The sequence below is a fragment of the Desmodus rotundus genome, chromosome 12, assembly GCF_022682495.2.
Source record: "Desmodus rotundus isolate HL8 chromosome 12, HLdesRot8A.1, whole genome shotgun sequence".
In the NCBI taxonomy this organism is placed as follows: Eukaryota; Metazoa; Chordata; class Mammalia; order Chiroptera; family Phyllostomidae; genus Desmodus; species Desmodus rotundus.
Window position 1 is genome coordinate 16,361,516 of NC_071398.1, and position 24,345 is coordinate 16,385,860.

At 36.7% G+C, this 24,345-nt stretch overlaps 1 protein-coding gene across 10 annotated transcripts in view; it reads left to right on the top strand.

The window, feature by feature from the left end:
• Positions 1-24,345, top strand: part of NFAT5 (nuclear factor of activated T cells 5) — a 129,954-nt gene that overhangs the window by 34,325 nt on the left and 71,284 nt on the right. For 9 of the 10 annotated variants that reach the window (XM_024556144.4, XM_071219851.1, XM_024556142.4 and 6 more), the window contains one exon: positions 23,086-23,211. In XM_024556144.4, coding sequence (XP_024411912.2) covers positions 23,086-23,211 — 126 coding nt within the window. Of the gene's footprint in view, positions 1-23,085; positions 23,212-24,345 lie in introns of those variants that run through there. The other variant, XM_045192004.3, reaches the window with a different exon arrangement.

Below are 24,345 nucleotides of genomic sequence, written 5' to 3' on the forward strand. Positions count from 1 at the left end.
ATAGACAGGAAAACTGTGTGTTTTGAAGTGATATCAGAGCCATCTTGAAATGGGCCTGAGATATTCACCTGATTGCCGTTTGAATAAAATAAATAATGCTCATGGAATATCTCATTAACACCTCATTGCTTGCACTATTGAGAGCAGGAATTATGATTTTATTTTTGTTAGTAACTCCAATAAATATATTTATAACTCCGTGAGTCTTAGCAACCTCTCATTCAATGCATATAATTTAAGCAGATGTGGCTCCATCTGTAACAGAGCTTATAGGTTTATGGTAGAGACAATCAGATTATAATCAGTTTACATGTAAATTTATGGCATGTTTTAGGTTGGGGAAATAGCTGCAGTACTGTGTTGTTAATGTGTGTTTAGCTCTTGTTTACCCTCCCAACTATATTTTTAGTCTTCCTAGGACAATAATTATTATGGTATTCTTTTTTACTTTGTTTCCTTTCCCTAAAAAGTGAACTCATTTTAATAATTAGAATTTAATTGTTTTTGTTTTTTAACACATTAGAAATTCCTCTTCTGGGTCCTTTTGTACTAACTGTTTCAGGCACCCATTTATCTGTCTATCCATTCAATCAGCATTATCTTAATCTTATCAAAGGTGCCAAGGCTCTGAATGATCTGCTTTCTCCCCACTAACCTTATCTCATGCTAACACAGGGAATCCCTTGATTACTTATTTTAGCTACACTGTGTGCCTTTCAGTTATTCATATATGCTACGTCTTTTTCTGCTTAAGGACTTTTGTACCTGCTGTTGCCTCAGATTACCTTTCTTCTTTCTCTACTCTTTGAGTTGCTCTTCTTTCTTATCCTTAGGAACCACTCAGAGAGGTCTTCCCTGACTATCTTCTCTTAAAATAGTTTTTACATGATTCTTTATTGCAAATTCCTATTTGTTTTCTTCATAGCATTCATCCCACTTCAGATTTTTGAAAATTATTTCCTTCTTTTTCTGTAATTACAGGAAAACTCCTTAAGGACAGAGACCATTTTTGTCTTTCTTAATTTTGTATCCTTGGCTCTCAGTAAATTACTTTTGAATGAATTAACCATCAGCATAATAATCATAGTGTATGCCTGCACTATGCTGGACAGTGCATTTGAGGTGTATTGTATATTTTATTACAAGCACTCACAACTCTAGATATTATTATTAGTGTCATGTTATAAATGAGCCAACCAAGGAATGCTTAGTGTGGTAACTTCCTGAAGTCAGACAGAAAATAAGTGATAGAACTGAAATGAAAGCCCAGTTCTCACTACCTTTGCCCTTTTATTATGACATGCTATCTACCTCTTATTTATTGTAAATAATATTGGTATTCAAAGAGCTTCTCTGCTAGAAGGATCATATTGTTTGTACAGTGACTGTAGACATTTCTAAGAAACCTTGTGGCTCTCTCCTTCCTCCCTTATCCCCTTTCATGCAAAAAAGATTACAGTAATAATTGAAATGCCTGTTAATTATCTGCTATAGATAGTACATCATGATTTTGACTAGCTGATCAAGCCAAATGAGAATTCATGTACTTTTGTTTAATAATAATATTGACACCTCCTAGTATTAGAACTTTTATCCCAGTCTTAATTCCTTACTTCTTCTGTATGATATAATTGGCTCTTTAAACATCAGTAAGTATAGAAGAGTTTCCTACCTACCTCTTAATTATCTGCTTACAGAGCACAGTCATAGGCAAATAGAAATAATTGAATTCTCTGCTAGAGCACTTTGAAGCCATCTCACTGAAGTCCCTCAGGTTTTTACCTCTTCATCTCAAAAATTTGTTTGTGTTTTCTCATTTTCTATTTTCTATGTCTTTCACGTCAGTGGAAGAAATGCCCAATCTTGTTTTAAGGCACCCTCAGTCTCCTGGACTTGATTCCATGACATACTTTATCTTGCCTAAATATTTTCTAACTCCTTTTTCATTATTTTTTTTCATGTTTTTGTTTCCTCATGGCAGTAGTTTTCACACTGTATTTAGCTATGATTTCTGTGGAGATACCTTTGCATACAATATCTTTTCAAAAGAGATTATACTTAGAAAGTTAAAAATGAATTCTGTATAGTATAGTATAATCCTAAAACAATGCTCTAGAAAACTATTATTTTATATATATTGGTATACTAATCTCAACCTCTTTACCATTCATTTGTTCCTTACCCCTTTGTTAGCATGTAAGCAGTCTAGGACATTCAGCTGTGATTTCATAATTGCCAAATCTGATTGTGTTTTAAAATTAAACCTATTCTGTATGTCCTCTCTTGGATCTTCAAGCTTTTTTCATTACTGGATATTTTCCTTATTATATCAAGCATAAACAATTTTTTCTTCCACACAATAAAATAAAATTTTGACTTTTTCTTATCTCCTTAAGTACTTGTTTTCCTTCATTTTGGTAGGCCTTTGTGAAATAGTAGCTTATGTTTCTGTTTACACTGCATTTACTTTCTCCACTTCTATTTGGTCTTCCACTTTGTGCCTCTAGTTCTGTCCCCATCACTGCCTTGATATTTCTTTGGCAAAAGTATCAAGAAGTACCTTTTAACACATCATATAAATACATTCCTTCAAGTTTTCCCTTGTTTGAGCTAAATGAGGCATTTTCATTTTTGGCAGTCCACTCCCAAGACTTCTTTTTTTTGACACTCATCAGGCTCTTCTCTGACTCTTCTCTAGCTTCTTTTCTCATTCTGACTCTTCTGCCTCTTAATTCTTTATATGATCTGTCAGCAATCTTATGTATTCCCACAGCTTCTGTTTTTTTTGCTCATTCATACATTCATCAAACAAATGCCTTTTTATGCTAGGCACTGTGTAATTGCTGAGGAGACAGTGAAAGAGACTCACACAGCCACTGCTTTTATGATGAGTACAGTTTAATAGGAAATATGGATAGATAAACACGCAGTTGTGGAACAATGTGTGTCAAGTATTCTGGTAGAGGAAATACATAGAAGGGTTACCTAACTAAGACTGGGGTGGTCAGAAAGTGTTTCTTGGGAAGAAGTAACAGTTGAAAGGGGCTTTGGGAAGGTCAGCGTTTCAGGCAGAAACTATAGCATTTCCAAAGAAATAAAGGTAAAGGAGTAAGTACATGGCTAAATAATTGAAAGTTATCGAGTCTTGAGAATGTGGAGGGAAAGAGGGGAATGGAGAAGGATAAAGCTGCAGGGTCATAAAATAGGCACTCATATAAATATTCATTCAGCAAATATTTAATTAATGCTCTGTTATTTTATATCTATACTGCCACATAATTACACAGTTCAGTAGTCTAGTTTGCACTGTTCCTGCAACGACCAGTCAGAAGTAGGTTTTATAAGATATCTGACTCTATGATAATTGCTTAATGATATAGACTAGTGTTTGATAGGTTTATACTGGTTATATTTCTAGATCTGACACAAAAGATTCAAAGATTTTTCTATAGATTAATCAAGACCTTAGCATCCTGTCTCCAGTCTTTAATTATAATCATTGTCAATAATGTATTGTATAACCTATTTGTATTCTCTAAATGTTTAATATATATTGCCTTATTTCAACTAGATTTTCAGTTCTTTGAGGCCATAGACTATTGTGTCTTTAGTTTACAACTTCCTTTGTGCCTAGAGTACAAAGGATACACTTGTATGTGTCTTTGTGTAGAGATTATTTTTATACTTTTGTAAGATTAAGACTCATTTCTTTAAACCTTGAGAAACTTAAGCCAGTGTCATTTACATAAGGCACACATAGTATTTATCGAATATTTAATTAACCTGAAAAATCTTTAAATCTGTTGAAGGTTGTGAAATATAAAACACAATGATATTAGTTCTTCATTCTCCCTGAGCAAAAGTATATTAATATGAGTTAAAATTATGATAAAATAACTTTTGCTTTTAGCCAAGATAGAGTGACAGGGACAGATTTACTGTCCTGCCTGAAACATCTAAAAAGCCAGATAAAATACATGAAATAATGTTACTCTTTACATTTAACATCACGCAATGAAGGACAAAGATCCCTGAGGAAAAAAGAAACCAATGAGATGAGTCCTACAAGTGTCCTGTCCTACCCCCTGGATGACATTTCCAGGCTGGGATGCAGAAATGTGGAATCCAAGTAGAGCCTAGTGGTCTCCCTGAGGTACAGAGGTACAGCAAGGTGCCTAGGCAAGTTGAGATAGCTACAGTTCTTAGGGAAGAATACTGGAAAGGAGGGAAATGTACACAGAGAACTGTGGAAATCTGCAGAGGATTTGAGTATTGAGTTGAATGGTGATCATTACATGCATGCAAGAAGACTACCCAAGACACAGAAAAAAGAAAGTTACCTGTAAGGATTAGGGGGAATAATACTCAGACCTCACACAGGAATGGGTATGATACCTGTTTGCACCAGCCAGGTAGAAAACCTCATAATTCGGGGGACATTGGATAGTGTTAAGAAAGGTCTTGCCTCAGTAGTAAGAAAAAATTAACCCTAGACTTAAACATGCTCTGGGTCATGCCTAACAAAGCTTTGAAAAGCAAGAACTGAAAGAATCAAACAGTTTCCAAGTAACTTAACCATATGCCAAAACACAGGCCCAAGAGTATTTATAGGAATATAAAATGTCCAGCACACCACAAGGTAAAATCCTTAGATATTTGTTTGTTTTGTTTTCCCTCATTAAGATTGTGGGAGTAAAAACAAGATTTAAAGGTGGGGGAGGGAGGGGGGTTTGGCTGGGGTGGGGTGGAGGGATGGGGAGAAAAGGCACACAACTGTAATTGAATAACAATAAAAAAATTAAAATTAAAAAAACCCAAGATTTAATGTTTTAAAATTGGGTAGAATCAATCGTGGTAAAAGATTTACTCATTCATTTATATATTTATTCATTAAGCACATTATTGAAGTGCTGATTATGTGCCAGGCACAATAATAACGTGGCAAATAAAATAGAGGGAATTCCTAACTTCAGTATTCTAATTGCATAGTCAGGAATGCTGGGAAAAGAATTTGTCTTTCAGCCAGCTATTCTGCTCAGGATCCAGCTTTAACCAGTCTTGGCTATACTAAGCAAGTCATAACATAATTGGAACATAATTTCTTCTTTGTAAAACCTGAGGGTTATGCTGAATACTTCACCACTTCTACCTCTAAAATTCTATGTGTTTTTTTTTTTATCCTCACCTGAGGACATGCCTATTGATTTTAGAGAGAGGGGAAGGGAGGGAGAGAGTAGGACAGAACCATTGGTTGGTTGCCTACCACACATGCCCTATCCAGGGACCAAACTCAAAACCTACGCATGTGCATTGACTGGGAATTGCACACATAACTCTTTCGTCTACAGGGCAACGCTCCAACCAACTAAGCCACACTGACCAGGGCTAAAATTCTTTGCTTTTTATGTGAATTTTAGACTAATCTCATGCAATACATTCATTCCATTCATACAATAGTTGCCTTGCCCTTTTTATATTGATACTATTCTTTTTTTTTTCACATAACCTCTATATCTTGGTACTGATTCCATTGCTAATTTATATACTTGCACTCTACCTCACTGGATTGTAAGTTATTTGAAAACAGAGATACAGGACTTCTGGTCAAGACGACAGCATAGGTAAATACAGCTCACCTCCTTCCACAACCACATCAAAATTGCAACTAAATTATAGAACAACCAAAACTCAGAACCATCAGAAATCGAGTTGAATGGAAATTTGACAACTACGCAATTAAAGAAACCACATCCATCCAGTCTGGGAAACCATAGGACCTGCACACCCAGTGGACAGCCACAGACCATGTGGAGAACCACCATACTGCCCCTGCACAGCTGACCACCACGGAGGATGGAGATTGGTGGTCAGTGGTCACAGCCAGTCCTTTCAGCTGACTGGTCTGGGTAAATCCCTCCCATTGACCTGCCAACAACAACCAAGGCTCAACAACAAGAGGAGGGTGTACTCAGCCCACATGAAGGGTACACCTCAAGTACCCAGCTTGGGTGATAGGGGAGGCTGTGCCACTGGACACTACAGGACACCTATTACATTCGGCCAGGAAACCAAGATAGGGAGTTGTAGCAGCTCTACCTAATACATAGAAACAAACACAGGGAGGCTGCAAAAATGAAGAGACAAAGAAATATGGCCCAAATGGAAAAACAGATCAAAACTCCAGAGAAAGAACTAAACAAAATGGAGATAATTAATCTATCAGATGCAGAGTTCCAAACTCTTCCTGGTTACAAGGATGCTCAGGGAACTTAGTGAGGACCTCCACAACATAAAAAAGATCCAGTCAGAAATGAAGGATACGCTAACTGAAATGAACAATTTACAGGGCAACAACAGTAGAGTGGATGACGCTGAGAATCAAATCAATGATTTGGAACACAAGGAAGTAAAAACAATCAGAGCAACAAGAAGAAAAAAGAATCCCAAAAAACAAGGATAGTATAAGCAGCCTCCGGGAAAACTTCCAAAGGCCCAACATTCACAGGACGGGGTGCCAGAAGGAGAAGAGAAAGAGCAGGAAATTGGAAATCTATCTGAAAAAATAATGAAAGAAAACTTCCCCAGTTAGGCAAAGGGAATAGACATGCAAGCCCAGGAAGCACAAAGAGTCCCACTTCAAAACACATCAGAATTAAAACGCCAAAGGTTAAAGATAAAGAGAGAATCTTAAAAGCAGCAAGAGAAAAGCAGTTAGTTACCTACAGGGGCGTTCCCATAAGACTGTCAGCTGATTTCTCAAAAGAAGTTTTGTAGGCTAGAAGGGACTGGCAGGAAGTATTCAAAGTCATGAAAAGCAGGGTCCTTCAACCAAGATTGCTCTACCCAGTAGAGTTATCGTTTAAAATCTAAGGGCAGATAAAGAGTTTCCCAGACAAGAAAAAACTAAAGGGGTTCATCATCCCCAAACCATTATGAAACATTAAAGGGACTTATCTAAGAAAAAGAAGATCCAAAATATGAACAATAAAATGGCAATAAATGCATACTTGTCAAAAATTGAATCTAAAAAACAAACTAAGCAAACAGGAAGAACAGAGACAGAATCATAGATACAGATAGCATTTTGTTGTTTGCTAGATGGGATTGGAGTGTGGGGGAAATTGGACAAGAGGCAAGGTGATTAAAACATACAAATAGATAGTTGCAGAATAATCATGGGAATGTAAGGTATGGTACAGGAAATGGAGTAGCTGATGAACTTATATACATGACCTATGGACATGAGCAGTGGTGTGGGTATTTCCTGAGGGAGTGGTGGTGCTGGATGGAGAGGGGCAGTGGGGGGAAATCAGGACAACTGCAATAACACAATCAATAAAATATAAATAAAAAAACAGAGCAGGTTACTTTATTGTCTGCACATATGCACACAAAATGAATTAGTGGTGACAAAGTTAGGCTTTTCTTCCTTTAGAAAATAAATTTCTGGGTTACCTTATGATGTATGGTCTATCAAATTAAAAATAACACTGAAATTAAGAACTTCATCTAGTTTTTTTACTCTATTATTTTGCTTGGCACATAATGGACATTCAATAATGTGTTTAATGGATAAATGAGCAAGTCATTATTTATTAACTATCTTTCAAGATGAAAAGCAAATTAGTATTCATAAAATAATACTAATTGTACTTATTTTCATTGATGGAGTATTCATAAATTTATAAGTACATTGTTAGTTTAAAAAGAAATGACTGTTATGGTTATGGTTATGTAATATAGTTAACTGTTAAGCAGTGGAACAGAGCTCTATTCACTATTGGTTTTGTAAACATTCAACTAAATTGTAAGTGTGTATTCATTATATTAAGGGTTTCCTACAAAGGTTCAAAATAAATATACATGGAGAATTTTCTACTGCTTATGTTCCAGAAATGAAGTTATTTTAGTGATACTACAATTAAATGTGAGTTTAATAAGAGTAGAAAGTTGTAGTACCCTAGAACCTCCTTGTCTCTTTAGCAAGCAAGCAATCAGTCACAATAATTTAAGTCCATGTAATGGAATGTCTGTGACTCAGAGTTTTGTCTGTTTTGTTACTGATATATTTGCAGGACCTCGGACATGCTTGGTATACATTAGGCAGTCAGAATGTATTTGTTAAGTGAATAAATACATGAATGAGGATATTTATTGAGCTGTGCTTTATTCTGTAGCAGGTACAGTGTTGTCACCCTACCACTGATATGTTACTTATTACTTATTATATTAATTAGTAGTGTTTCTGAAATAACATGAGAATTTCCTGAAGCTTAATTCACATTTAGAATTACTACCCAGTAGCTTTCCTAAGTATTTGATAACCTCATTAGCAAACATTGAGTGCCTGTTATAAATAAGTAAGATACTGCTAAACTTTAGTCATTCAAAGAAGACATGCCAGTTTCTTTTTATTTTTTTAGAGTTGCTAGGCACAAATTTATTGTCCTCCTTTTTTGGTTGTTTATTTTTTTTTCATAGTTTTGGCCCTTGAAGAATTTTGAATTAATTGGAGAGATAGAAAATAGACATAAAGATGACACGTAGTGATAGGATGTCAAAGATACAGTACATATGAAAAATTAATGTTTTAGTGAAAAGTATGATGTTAACTTCATGTGCATTATCATTCAACTTTAAAAATGCAAGAAAAATGTGGAAAGGAAACATAAATATAGTTTTTTAATATTTATCTTTGGATGGTGAAGTCATGAGGAAATTTAATTTTTATTTCTTGCACATCTGTATTTTAAAAGAAAGCAATGTTTTAAATAAATAATTTTCTATACTACTTCTGGGACAGATTCTATGTACAAAAGAAAAATAAAGTAGTCTGCGTGCTCAACATCATCAATTGCTAGACCTCTCCATCAGTTTCCTAAACATGTTTAAATTCATATTTTTTGCCATTATCATTGTACTACCAAAGTATCTGGTTTTGTTTCATTGATTTTAGATAAAAAATAGTAGCAAAAGTGAGAGGGAGGACAATATAGATCATTTTTTGATGGCCAGATATTCAAATATGAAGACATTAAATAAGCTCGTTTCCCTTGATAGGTTCATTTCTTTGGAAATTGCAATTTAAAAAAGTAAAACTACTAGTTACAGAGCTGAATTTTTGATTATGTAGTAATTAACTATTACATTTTTAGTGAAATGTGTACATATGATTCTTTTGGAACAATCTCAAACTTACAAAACAGTTGTAAGTATGGTGCAAAGATTTCCTAAATTATTTTACAGGATGTTGCTGACATGATGCACCATCACCTCTGAATACTTTAGTATTTCTATAGTATTTGCCAACATAATCACAATATAACCACCAAATTTTAAGACATAACATCAGTTGATTTTTTTCCATCTAATCATCAGACCCCATTTAAATTTTTTCAATTGTCCCAATAATATCCTGTATAGCATATGGATCTGATTTAGAATTACATGTCCATGTAGTTGTCATGTCTTATTATTTCCTTCAGTCTGAAATGGTTCTTGGCCTTTCCTGGATGTTCATGGTTTTGATAATTTTGAAGATTAGAATTCAGTTATTTTGTGAAATGCTTCTTTTTTAATGCCTGGAATTGTATGCTTCCTCATCATTATTCAAATTATGCATCTTTGACAAGAGTATCACAGAAATAATGATGTATTCTTATTGCATCTTCCCGGGTGGCATACAATTTTGATTTTTGTCATTACTGATGATACTTTCATTACTTAATTAATATGGTATATGTCAGACTTCTCCCTATTTCTCCTTTGTAATTAGTAAATATTTTGTGGAGTTGTACTTTTTAAAAAAATATATTTTATTTATTATGCTATTATGGTTGTCCCATTTCCCCCCCTTCACTTCACTCCATCCTGCACACCTCCCCCTCCCACATTCCCTACCTATAGTTCATGGATGGGTCATACATATAAGTTCTTTGACTTCTACATTTCCTACACTATTCTTACCCTCCCCCGTCTATTTTCTACCTACCATTTATGCTACTTATTCTCTGTACCTTTCCCCACTGTCTCCCACTCCCACTCCCCTATTGATAACCCTCCATGGGATCTCCATTTCTGTGGTTCTGTTCCTGTTCTAGTTGTTTGCATAGTTTGCTTTTGTTTTTGTTTTAGTTTTAGGAGTGGTGGTTATTAACTGTGAGTTTGCTGTCATTTTTCCTGCTCATATTTTTGACCTTCTTTTTCTTAGATAAATCCCTTTACCATTTCATATAATAAGGGCTTGGTGATGATGAACTCCTTTAACTTGACCTTATCTGAGAAGCACTTTATCTGCCCTTCCATTCTAAATGATAGCTCTGCTGGATAGAGCAATCTTGGATGTAGGTCCTTCCCTTTCATGACTTGGAATCCTTCTTTCCAGCCCCTTCTTGCCTGTAAGGTCTCTTTGGAGAAATCAGCTGACAGTCTTACGGGAACTCCTTTGTAGGTAACTGTCTCCTTTTCTCTTGCTGCTTCTAAGATTCTCTCCTTCTGTTTCATCTTGGCTGATACAATTATGATGTGCCTTGGTGTGTTCCTCCTTGGGTCCAACTTCTTTGGGACTCTCTGAGCTTCCTGGACTTTCTAGAATTCTATTTCTTTTGCCAGATTGGGGAAGTTCTCCTTCATTATTTGTTCAAATAAGTTTTCGATTTCTTGCTCTTCCTCTTCTCCTTCTGGCACCCCTATAATTTGGATGTTGGAATGTTTAAAGATGTCTTGGAGGTTCCTAAGCCTCTCCTCATTTTTTTGAATTCTTGTTTCTTCATTCTTTTCTGACTGAATGTTTCTTTTTTCCTTCTGGTCTACACTGTTGATTTGAGTCCCAGTTTCCTTTGCCTCACTATTGGTTCCCTGTACATTTTCCTTTGTCTCTCTTAGCATAGCCTTCATTTTTTCATCTAGTTTGTGACCAAATTCAACCAATACTGTGAGCATCCTGATTACCAGTGTTTTGAACTGTGCATCTGATAGGTGGGCTATCTCTTTGTGGCTTAGTTGTATTTTTTTTCTGGAGCTTTGATCTGTTCTTTCATTTGGGCCATTTTTTTTTGTCTTGGCTCGCCTGTTATGTAAAGGGGAGGAGCCTTAGGTGTTGGGGGGGGGTAATGCTAGTCACTGTGCTGTGACGCTGTATGTGGGGGAGGGTTCCGATAGGGAGCAATGGCACTTGCTCCACTCTCTGCTGATTTTCAGTCACTCCCCCACTACCCACAATCAAATTGGGCCCTTCTGGTGCTGCTTCCCTAGTGGGTGCGTTTGTGCACACTCTAGGCCCCTGTGGGTCTCTCCAGCGAACTCTCCTGTGAGGTTGGGAGTTTCTCCTGCTGACATCTCAACCCCCACAGGTGTTTTCAATCAGAGGTTTGAGGCTTTATTTCCCTGTGCTGGAACTCTGGGTTGTGTGGTCTGTCACCTGGTCCACCAGCTCCTGCCTCGCCGGCCAGCTGCAGCTTTGCGCACCCTGCTCCGCAATCCATGGCCTTGCTAGGTCTGCCAGCTGCTGCCTTGCCTCCAGTCCTCTCTGCCCGGCTGCCCGTCTCCACCCCTCCTACCGATCTGGATGAATGTTTCTTCTTTATCTCCTTGGTTGTCAGACTTTCATACGGTTTGATTTTCTGTCAGTTCTGGTTGGTTTTTGTTTTGAAATTGTTGTTGTCCTCCTTTTGGTTGTGTGATGAGGCACAGTGTGTCTACCTACACCTCCATCTTGGCTGGAAGTCCTGGAGTTGTACTTCGAAACCACATAAATATCTCATTCCTCTTCACACTTCATACCCTCCTAACACCAGGAGGCTTCTGACACTCAGCCCTGGGTCCTTCTTACCCTATTTGGACTCTGTCTGAACTCTACAGTTCTCACATATCTATTGTAAAAGTATTATTATGAGATCTTTGAAAATTATAAATAAACCATAAATGTGTCAACTCAGTAGTTTATGTCATAGGTATGACTAGAAAGTCTTTTTCCTTCTAGAACAGCCTTAATTTCTTCAGAAAATAATATAAATAAATAAAGAATGTAGATAATCAGAATGGTTAATTCAATAGTATACTCAATTCTGTATTTGATAAGTGTTAAACAAGATACCTAAAAAGTAAATGTGAAGTTTTTAAGTGAAAAGTAATACCTATTCAAACAAAAATATGATGTGCTATATTAAAATGATTGTGGAGCCCAAGTTAGTTTTCTTATTCCCCAAGTTGATATAATTTATGCTGCTGTATATTATTCATAGTTACTTTAGAACACAAGATTGTTTTATAAAATAATAATAAAATAAATTCAGGAAGAAATGATATGATTAAGTAAATATGTGACAGCAAACTGGTAAATTGACTTAAACTTAGAAAAATTTGTTAAAACAGAGTATCACCTACCAGTTATTCTTGGACTTCATAACATTTTAGAAACCAAATATCCAGTAGACCTGCAGCCAGTACATTTTTCCAGTGGAGATGCCAGTATGATGACTGTCAAGCCTGAAGTGTTTTTGACAGAATGAATGTTGTCTCTCGTCAATGCAGAATTATGCTGGCACAGTGGAGGTGCCAGACATTTTGTTTTAGAATGTCTGATGTGAAACCATAGCCTTCTGATTCACCAACTTAGTGAGAGAATTAATAGATGCAAGAATAAGGCAATTAGTTACAAAACCATTGGCAAGGACTTTTTGAAAGGTTTTTTTTCACCCTGGCTGATGTGGCTCAGTGGATTGAGTGCTGGCCTGCAAACCAGAGGGTCCCTGGTTTGATTCCCAGTTAGGGCACATGCTTGGGTTGCCAGCCAAGTCCCCAGTAGGGGGCTTTCAACCACACATTGATGTTTCTCTCCTTCTCTTTCCCCCTCCCTTCCCCTCTCTAAATATAAATAAATTTTTAAAAATCTCTAAAAAAATTTTTAAAAGAAAGTTTTTTTATTTTTATAAAGTATATTTTATTGATTATGGTATTACAGATGTCCCATTTTTCCCTCCCCCCCTCCTCTGCCTGGTTCCCCTTTCCCTCCAATGATTCCCCCTCTTGCTTAGTTCATGTCCATGAGTTTGTGTAAATTCTTTGGCTTCTCCATCACCTGTGATGTTCTTAACATCCCCCTGTCCATTCTTTTCCTACCCATTTATGCTTTTAAATCCCTATACCTCTCCCCCCATTCTCCTCCTTTCCCCTCCCAGCTGATAACCCTCCAAATGGTCTCCATATCTATGATTCCATTCCTGTTCTAGTTGTTTGCTTTGTTTGTTTTTGTCTGTTTTTTAGATTCAGTTTTTAACAGTTGCAAGTTTGTTGTCATTTTAATGTTCATAGTTTTGATCTTCTCTTTCCAAAATAAGTCCCTTTAGCATTTCACATAATAAGGGCTTGGTGATGATGAACTCCTTTAGCTTCACCTTGTCTGGGAAGCACTTTATCTGCCCTTCAGTTCTAAATGATAGCTTTGCTGGATAGAATAACCTAGGTTTAGGTCTTTGCTTTTCATCACTTTGAATACTTCTAGCCAGTCCCTTCTTGCCTGCAAAGGTTCTTTTGAGAAATCGGCTGACAGTCTTGCGGGGACTCCCTTATAGGTAACTAACTGCTTTTCTTTTGCTGCTTTTAAGATTCTCTCTTTATCTTGAATCTTTTGCATTTTAATTATGATGTGTCTTGGTGTGCATCTCTTTGGATCCAACTTGTTTGGGACTCTCTGTGCTTCCTGGCCTTTTATATTTATTTTCTTTGCCAAATTGGGGCAGTTTTCTTCCATTATTTTTTCAATAAGCTTTCAATTTCTTGCTGTTCCTCTTCTCCTTCTGGCACCTTTATGACTTGGATATTGGCCCTTTTGGAGATGTCCCAGAGTCTTCTTAAACTCTCCTTGTTTTTTTGAATTCTTTTTCCTTCTTGTTCTTCTGGTTGAATGTTTATTTCTTCCTTATGTTCCAAATTATTGATTTGAGTCCCAGCTTCCTCCCCTTCACTGTTGGTTTCCTGTGGATTTTTCTTTATTTCCCTTAGTAAAGCTTTCATTTCTTCCCTTGTTCTTTTGTCGTATTCAATGAGAGCTTTGAGCATTCTGACCACCAGTGTTTTGAACTCTGGGTCTAGTAGGCTGCTGTCTCCACACCACTTAGTTCTTATTCTGGGGTTCTGTCCTGTTCCTTCATTTGGATCATATTTCTTTGTCTCCTGATTTTGGCAGCCTTCTCGGGTCTGTGTATTTGGTACAGCTGCTTTGATTCTGTTTTAGTGCACCTGTTAAGTCGTGTGTGGCAGAACCTTGGATATTCGCCAGGGTAGAGCAACCTTGGCTCTGTGTGTGGGGGGGAGGAGTCAAAGAGTGGGCAGTGCTGCTGCTGGCTAACTTCTGGGGGCTTGCCTGGCGCTTGCTCCATTCCTAGTCACTTCATCCACTTCTCATATACAACTAGGAGGGTGGTGTAGAGGAGTGGGTGAAAGAGGTAAGGGGATTATGAAGTACAAATAGGTAGTTACAGAATAGCCATGGGGATGTACAGTTTAAGAAATGGAGTAGCGAAACAACTTATATGCATGACCCATGGACATGAACAATGGTGGGGGGATTTCCTGAGGGAGTGGGGGATGTTGTGTGGAGAGGAGCAAAGGATGAAAAATTAGAACTGTAGTAGAATAATCAATGAAATATAATTTTAAAAAGTGAAATCCCATTTTTAAAACAAAACACAAGCATTTATAAATAGACTTTTCATATAATAGTGTTTGCATCTTATATCAGGGAGCATTATTTGCGTAACTCACATCAGTGCTGACCATTAATTCACCTTTTGTTAATTGTTAAGCATTCCCAACATAAAGTATCCTGTTTTCCACAAATATTTCCACTTAACTGCTTGCCTGACAATTGAACAGAAACATCTTATTTACTGCGTTAAGTCTGTAGTATTAGTTGTGTAAAGCTTTTATTATTTTGTTACCTGAAAGTAAATAGTCTTCTAAGAAGTCACAAAGTAGGTGGGCTCTCTGACAATTTTGGTCTTTCTGACCCTAAAGCAATTGAACATTGAATACTATCAGGTTAACAGTAGTCAGGTGGGGATAAAATTCCAAGAAGAAAAAAGTAATTTACAGAGTTCTTTTTTTAACAGATCATTTTATTTAAGCCTTATAATAACTCTGTGAGGCTATGCACTATCCATGTATAACTTTAATTTTTATTGTATTGATTGATTTGATTAGATTCTATATTTTAGTGAAAAGATTATCTGTGAGCCCACTGTCAGCCCAACTTTCATCTGCTCCTCCTCTGTCCTATCTCCTTCTCTCCCCATCAAAGGAAACGACTGTCTAAACTTTATCTTTATTTATCATTCTCATCTTTTGTTTTTTCACATGTGTTTCTCATTTCTTACTATTACTTGAACCTGAGATTCTTTATTGGTAAAACCTACCTCACAGGATTGTTTTGAAATTAAGTCAGAATATGTATATTTTGAGCTTTGCATAGTGTTTGTCCCTGCCCCAAAAGCACAGTAAATGGTAGCTCTAATTGTATTATTAATGTTGTTACTTTGTTGAGACAGAACAAGAAAAGCACACTTTTCTTAGCTGTTTTCTTTGTTTATCTCCCTGGATTCTTCTGGGGGAAACTGAGGGAATATGGGCATTTGAGGTCTTCTCATCTTTTCCTGGAACTAGCAGAACAAAGCAGTAGAAAATGGGATTTGGACAACCAGCAGTTAGGGAACAGAATTCCCACAAGAGGAGGGGGGAAAATCTGCGCAATTAAGTTTCCAGTTTTTCCCTTCTCTTTCACTGCCTTGCACCTGCCCTCAGGGTAGGATTTCTGTTGACTTTGAATTTGATTCACTATAGTGAGACTCATACCCCCTCATAGCCAAGTGTGGAAGAATATTGAGGACCAAATTGACCCAAAATGATCAGTGACATAAATGGAGTTTCCTGGTGACTAAACAAACCAGCCAGTCAGCCCATTTCTGTTTTAATTTTTTATTATATTTTATTGATTATGCTATTATAGTTGTCCTGATTTTTCCCCCTTTACAGCCCTCTATCCAGCACCACCACTACCTCAGGAAATACCCACACCATTGCTCATGTCCAAGAGTCATGTATGTAAGTTCATTGGCTACTCCATTTCCTATCCTGTACCTTACATTCCCATGATTATTCTGCAACTATGTATCTGTACTATTTTTAAGTATTTTTATTGATTATGCTATTACAGTTTTCCCAATTTTTCCCCAGTTATCCTTCTTCCAGCCTGCCCCCCCAAGTTTCCAGCATCCCCCCCCTTAGTTCATGTCCATGGGTTATACATATAAGTTCTTTGAGTCCTCTGTTTCCTATACCATTTTTTATCTTTCCCTGTCTATTTATGCTTACTAATTATGCTGCTTCTTCCCTGTACCTTTCCCCCCCAATCCTCCCTTCCCCCTCCTCACTGAACTCCGTCTGTGTGATGTCCATTTCTCTTGATTCTGTTCCTGTTCTGGTTGCTTGCTTAGCTTTTGCTTTTGTTGTTTTTCTTTCTTTTAGGTTCATTTGTTAATAATTGTGAGTTTATTGTCATATAATTGTTTATATTTTGGATCTTCTTTTTCTAAGATAAGTCCCTTTAATGTTTCATATAATAAGGGCTTGGTGATGATGAACCTCTTTAGTTTTTTCTTGTCTGGGAAGCTCTTTATCTGCCCTTGGATTTTAAACGATAACTCTACTGGGTAGAGCAATCTTGGCTGAAGGACTCTGCTTTTCATGACTTTGAATACTTCCTGCCAGTCCCTTCTAGCCTACAAAACTTCTTTTGAGAAATCAGCTGACAGTCTTATGGGAACGCCCCTGTAGGTAACTAACTGCTTTTCTCTTGCTGCTTTTAAGATTCTCTCTTTATCTTTAACCTTTGGCGTTTTAATTCTGATGTGTTTTGAAGTGGGCCTCTTTGCACCCATCTTATTTGGGACTCTTTGTGCTTCCTGGGCTTGCATGTCTATTCCCTTTGCCTAACTGGGGAAGTTTTCTTTCATTATTTTTTCAGATAGATTTCCAATTTCCTGCTCTTTCTCTTCTCCTTCTGGCACCCCGTCCTGTGAATGTTGGGCCTTTGGAAGTTTTCCCGGAGGCTGCTTATACTATCCTTGTTTTTTGGGATTCTTTTTTCTTCTTGTTGCTCTGATTGTTTTTACTTCCTTGTGTTCCAAATCATTGATTTGATTCTCAGCGTCATCCACTCTACTGTTGTTGCCCTGTAAATTGTTCATTTCAGTTAGCGTATCCTTCATTTCTGACTGGATCTTTTTTATGTTGTGGAGGTCCTCACTAAGTTCCCTGAGCATCCTTGTAACCAGGAAGAGTTTGGAACTCTGCATCTGATAGATTAATTATCTCCATTTTGTTTAGTTCTTTCTCTGGAGTTTTGATCTGTTTTTCCATTTGGGCCATATTTCTTTGTCTCTTCATTTTTGCAGCCTCCCTGTGTTTGTTTCTATGTATTAGGTAGAGCTGCTACAACTCCCTATCTTGGTTTCCTGGCCGAATGTAATAGGTGTCCTGTAGTGTCCAGTGGCACAGCCTCCCCTATCACCCAAGCTGGGTACTTGAGGTGTACCCTTCATGTGGGCTGAGTACACCCTCCTCTTGTTGTTGAGCCTTGGTTGTTGTTGGCAGGTCAATGGGAGGGATTTACCCAGACCAGTCAGCTGAAAGGACTCTCTGTGACAACTAACCACCAACCTCTGCCCTCTGTCAGTCAGCTCGTTTTTCATTGCTTCACCCTCCCACCGCACATTGAGAAGCGTTAGTTTACTTTCAATCTGAAAGTAAACTATCTGAAAATCATTTAATTCCTTCATTTGTTCCTTTCCCTTAATTGCCCTGAGCTCTGCACCATTGCACCAAGATTAGACAAATTCTTAACTCTTCTGAGCTTGTTCTCTTGTTTTTCTAATTTCTTTTATCAATCACTTCTGTTAATAATTCAAGTTAACAGAGTTATTTATTTATTATAGCACAGTTGCCCTCATTCTACTAAGTGGATACTTAAGCAGTTGTATTGTATTTTGGTCAACTAAAATTCATAATGAACCATTAAGTAAGTTGATTAAACATCATTATTGCACAAATTATTAGCAACATTAATAGAAAAAATATACATATAAAACAACAGTTACCCTATCTTGGCAGACTGATGACAGAATTCCTTAGAAAACAAAAGTAAGGGGGAACCAAGATGGTGGCGTAGGTAGACACACTGCGCCTCCTTGCACAACCAGAATGACAGAAAATCGAATGACAAGGAAGTCCGACACCAAGGAGATAAAAAATAAACATTCATCCAGACCGGTTGCAGGGGCGGAGACGGGCAGCCGGGGCAGAGAGGGCTCGTGTTGCCGTGGCGGGACCGAGAGGGGCGGAGTGTGGGATGAACGGGGCAGGCAGTCTGACCACTAGCAGACCCTGCGGCCCTACATTCGAGCACAGATAAACTGAGAGGGCTGGACTCAGAGTGGCAGAGAACGGGGCAGGCAGAGCAGCGGGTAGCAGAACCCGAGGCCCCACATTCGTGCATAGATAAACCGGGACGAACGGCAGGGAGTGAAGCAGACCTTGTAACCCAGGGCTCCAGTGCAACGAAATAAAGCCTCAAACCTCTGAGTGAAAACACCCGTGGGGGTTGGGGCGGCAGCAGGAGAAACTCCCAGCCTCACAAGATAGGTCGTTGGAGAGACCCACAGGGGCCTAGAGCGTGCACAGGCCCACCCACTCGGGAAGCAGCACCAGAGGGGCCCAATTTGATTGTGGGTAGCAGAGGGGTGACTGAAATCTGGCAGAGAGTGGAGCAGGTGCCATTATTCTCGGCCCCTCCCCCACGTACAGCGTCACTGCGCAGTGTCACAGCACAGCAACCAGCGTTACCCCCCCCCCCCCCCGAACACCTAAAGCTCCGCCCCTTTAAACAACAGAAGCACCAAGACCAAAAAAAAAAAAGGCCCAAATGACAGAACACTTCAAAGCTCTAGAAATAATTCAACTAAGCAGCGAACAGATAGCCAACCTATCAGATGCACAGTTCAAAACACTGGTAATCAAGAAGCTCACAGAATTGGTTGAATTTGGTTGGAAATTAGATGAAAAAATGACGGCTATGCTAAGAGAGACAAAGGAAAATGTACAGGGAACCAATAGTGAGGCAAAGGAAACTGGGACTCAAATCAATGGTGTGGACCAGAAGGAAGAAAGAAACATCCAACCAGAAAAGAATGAAGAAACAAGAATTTGGAAAAATGAGGAGAGGCTTAGGAACCTCCAGGACATCTTGAAACGTTCCAACATCCGAATTATAGGGGTGCCAGAAGGAGAAGAGGAAGAACAAAAAATTGAAAACTTATTTGAACAAATAATGAAGGAGAACTTCCCCAATCTGGCAAAGGAAATAGACTTCCAGGAAGTCCAGGAAGCTCAGAGAGTCCCAAAGAAGCTGGACCCAAGGAGGAACACACCAAGGCACATCATAATTACATCAGCCAAGATGCAGAAGGAGAGAATCTTAGAAGCAGCAAGAGAAAAGGACACAGTTACCTACAAAGGGGTTCCCATAAGACTGTCAGCTGATTTCTCCAAAGAGACCTTACAGGCAAGAAGGGGCTGGAAAGAAGTATTCCAAGTTATGAAAGGGAAGAACCTATATCCAAGATTGCTCTATCCAGCAGAGCTATCATTTAGAATGGAAGGGCAGATAAAGTGCTTCTCAGATAAGGTCAAGTTAAAGGAGTTCATCACCAAGCCCTTATTATATGAAATGTTAAAGGGATTTACCTAAGAAAAAGATAAAAAATATGAGCAGTAAAAATGACAGCAAACTCAAAGTTAATAACAACCATACCTAAAACAAAAACAAAAGAAAACTAAGCCAACAACTAGAACAGGAACAGAACCACAGAAATGGAGATCACATGGAGGGTTATCAACAGGGAAGTGGGAGGGGGAGGGGGGAAAAGGTACAGAGAATAAGCATAAATGATAGGTGGAAATAGACAGGGGGAGGGTAAGAATAGTGTAGGAAATGTAGAAGCCAAAGAACTTATAAGTATGACCCATGGACATGAACTATAGCGGGGGAATGTGGGAGGGAAGGGGTGGGCAGGATGGAGTGGAGTGAGGGGGTGGGAATGGGACTATTGTAATAGCATAATCAATAAATATATTTAAAAAAAAGAAAACAAAAGTAAAATCATTTCTAATTTTTAATGAAAAAGTGAGTGTATTTAATAAATAACTGGACAAGTAATTTTTACCAACGATTACATTAATCCTTATTAAATACCACTTTATTGTTTTGGGCAAATATTCTAACTTTTCTCATGATATGTGATGATTATGACATACAATATATTTTTCTTAAGCCTGTGTCATTCGCAAATTCTCTACTTTTGTTTAAGTTGTTAATATATTAACCACCTTCCTCCAAATTGAACCCATGTTTTGGGTGCTCTTGCCTAGAGTCATCTATCTTACTAGGTTTACATTTCTTCATCTTGTTCATAAGAACTTTAAAAGCTTTTCATCAGACATTTTACTAATTTTGGGTAACTATGTCTGCAGAATTTTCCTGATCCTCTAGTAGAAGAGCCTCAAAAAGCGAGTTAGATTCATTTGCAGCTTGATCTTCTTCATAATTTCACTTTTTACAAATAGAAAGTATGTCCATGTCTATTTATGACTACTCGTTCAGGAGTTTTTTTCATTGGCTAGTGGAGGCTGTGAAAGTGTTTAATTTGCATCGAATTTGAGACTAAATGACAATAGTACTAACAGCATAATACATATTCCTTAAATCTTCCATTTTATGAGAAGCAGATTTAAGAGGCCAGTGTATGTGGTTGAGTTATATAGTTACAACTCAGAGGGAATATCTTTGACATAATGGAGTAAAAGAAGAGTTTAAATGAGGATTCAAAGTCTTACAGAGGTTGTTTAAAATAGCAGACCTAACTCGCTTCTGTCTGAAGTCAGAGCCTGTGATGGTAATGACTATATTAACTGCTGCTGTCTTTGGAGAGAGATGTTAAACTTCTGACTTCTTTAATTTCCAAACACTTGAGTCAGTTAATCAAAAAATACCTTTGATGAATAAATGAATCCAGTCTTCCCACCCCGTCCACTTGACCTTTCATGTTACTTCATTTACAGTATTTTAGGGTGCAGGCTATATGGGAAGAGCTGAGATATAATAAGTTCTATATTTAGTTACTTTCCAGTGTATTATGATTAACATTGCTTTTGTACCTCTAATGTGGACTCAATTTATACCCTTCTTTGGCAAAGGTAGAGTGTTTCACACCACAAGGGTTTGTTTTGATTTATTTATTTGAATAATTACAGAGAAGTACAGAAATAGTCCCAACCAGTGAAGCACTGTTAGTGATGGAGCTATTAATAGGATAAGGTTTTTTCCCTTAATAAATGTATTCCATTTACATATAAGTTAATTTTTATTTTCAAATTTCCTTTTTGTTTGGAAAGAAAGTGAGTCGAATGTATTTCTCTTTTATATATAAGAACTCTCTTTTTCAACATGGATTAAGAAAAATAATTGTGTTAAAATCAATATTTGATGACATGTTTTAATTAGGTTTTCCCTATATTTTTTGAAATATAGAAGTAATTTACTTAAGGCTTTTAGCAACATTTTAATAAGCTGAAAATTTTCAGTCAGGGCATATTATAATCACACAGGTGTCAAATTTGCCAAATGCTTTGAAGATATAAATTTTAAGTGTTATGTAATAGGGTTTTTCAAAAGAAACTTTTATGTTGATTTTTTACTGAGAATGAAGATTATTTAATAGTACAACTTCTAATTCTAGCTTTCCTTCACAACTTCTTCCTTATCCCTATCCACATTAAAGTTAATTACATACTTTTTAAAGTTAAATGTTTATTATATATCTTTTCCAATACCATTTAGTCCCCTTATACTCTCCTCCCCCACCCCCCAGCAATACCACACAATATATCTACTTTAATGGTTAACTGGGAGGATCAAGGTATTTATGAATTCAGTAATCAGTTAACAAAAAGTATTGTTTTTTACCAAGACTAAAATGTCTTATATGGCTACCTGAGATATTTTAATCACTCATACAAATAATTAATAATCTTCTTTGATTGTTGGAATGTTGGGTTTCTTGGAATATTAGTCAAGTCCCTTAAACTCTGTGCCATGGTTCTTTGGAAACTGGGCATATGATTCTAATTGGTCTTTTGAAGTTCTTCCAACACTGATTCTACTATCTTTAGAGAGTATGTTGAGAATTATGTGTGTCCAAAAACCATATAATAATAACTATAACAGAATTTTTAAATAGTAGATACAAATTTAATTTTATGGATAATTAGAGTATTAAAATACATTAAAAATAAATAGTATTCTTTAATCTGGAATGCAAAAGTAATCATAATCTAATATAGGCAATAATACTCTCTGACATAAGAGTATTCTATACTTGTGCCTTTCTAGAGTTGGAGATTTCTCAGAGTAAGAAGTATTTCCTTGAGCCATGACATTCATTTTTTAGCTTCATTAGGAGGAAAAAATGCATTATGATAGCAAACTAAAATATTTGCTAAAAGGTACTATGTAAAATAGCATGACTAATGGTTTACTTGAAGAAGGTAGTTTAAAGCTGATATATTATCTAATATAGTTATCTCAATATGTGAAAGATGTTAAGTTACACTCATTATTATACAGGGAAATGTTGGAACATCTTAGGTTATTTGCCATTCTCTTATTCTGTCTAGTTTTATAAAGTTTTAAAATTTATTAACTTTTTCTGGAGACCATTTTAAGCATTAAAGGGTAAAACCCAGAAGAAAGCAGGGGGTAGAACTAATGGAAAATTTACTCTTTTGTTCAGTAATATTATATGATAAAAGGAAAAATATTTGTTAGCAATTTTTAAAACAGTAATTTTATGGAGTCTTTGTGTGTGTGTGAATAATATAGTTCCTCTTGTGAGTGAAAAAGATATACTTGTGCTCATATATTAGATTGTTGACTTACACTCTTACCACAATTTTTTCTCTTCCCTTCACCCGCAGAATCTGTATATGATCTTCTCCCAAAGGAGTTACAGTTACCGCCATCTAGAGAAACATCTGTAGCATCAATGAGTCAGACAAGTGGTGGTGAGGCAGGCTCGCCTCCTCCAGCTGTAGTTGCTGCTGGTATGCATTTCATTTTACTTTATTAAGAAAACTAGGGTATTATCTGGCCAACATGAACAGTGCTGGTAAAGTTTATATCAAAAAGAGTGTGATTTGAGGCTTTGTTTTAGGTTTAATTTTTAAAAAGATTTTTATTTATTTATTTATTTTTAGAGAGAGGTGACATCACTTGCCTCTCACATACCCCTACCTGGGAACCTGGCCTACAACCCAGGCATGTGCCCTGACTGGGAATCGAACCAGCGACCGTTAGGTTCACAGTCTGGAGCTCAGTCGACTGAGCCATACCAGCCAGATTGGAGGTTTTAAAATATATACTTTTAAAACTTAAAAAATTCAATATGATTTTATTGATATAATTATTATTTCTTAAAACTTCACATTGGCACATCTACTAATACCATGTTCTAAAATGTACCTTATTTTCAACTATGGGAATGAATTTAAAGGTCTTTTGTTGGCTGCACATGAGAAGGTTAAATACCAAGCCATGGGTAGAAAATTGTATTTGTTAAACTATATTTAACAATTATTTTTTTAAATTTGCTTTAAAGAAGGAAACAATATTTTCTTTATATAATCTGGAAAAGAACTCATTTACTCAAGTCTCTCTTTTGTTTGTAGCATGTTTCTATAACCTTTTACCTACTTTAAAAACTAATGTGACTTTATACTTATTGTAAACTCAGTTGAAAGTGATGGAAGATTTGAATGTAATATCTATATGACATTTTTACATCAATTAAAAGTATGTAATTAATGTTTGAAATTTATTAAGCTTATTTTTACTCAGCTCTCAAATCATACACTTTATATAATTATAATTATGTAAAGCTTTCAAATTTTGAGTGAATTAGAATACAAGATTGACAAACTAATAGAAAAAAAAGTCTTGATTGGTAATAAATTACAAGAATGCTTTCAAAAATATTACATTGCCCAACTGTGTTTTTCTTTTGGTTGGGTTTATAGACTGCTAAGTGTTTGGTTAAAAAAGAGGAAAAAATTATATACTCTTAAGTTTTATGTGTCCTAGTAACTAGAGGTTTCTTGTCTAATATGATACCTCTCATCTTTTCAAATGGTACTGAGTCCATTAGAACATTGTTTTAAGTACATTCTTTTTGTTTCAAA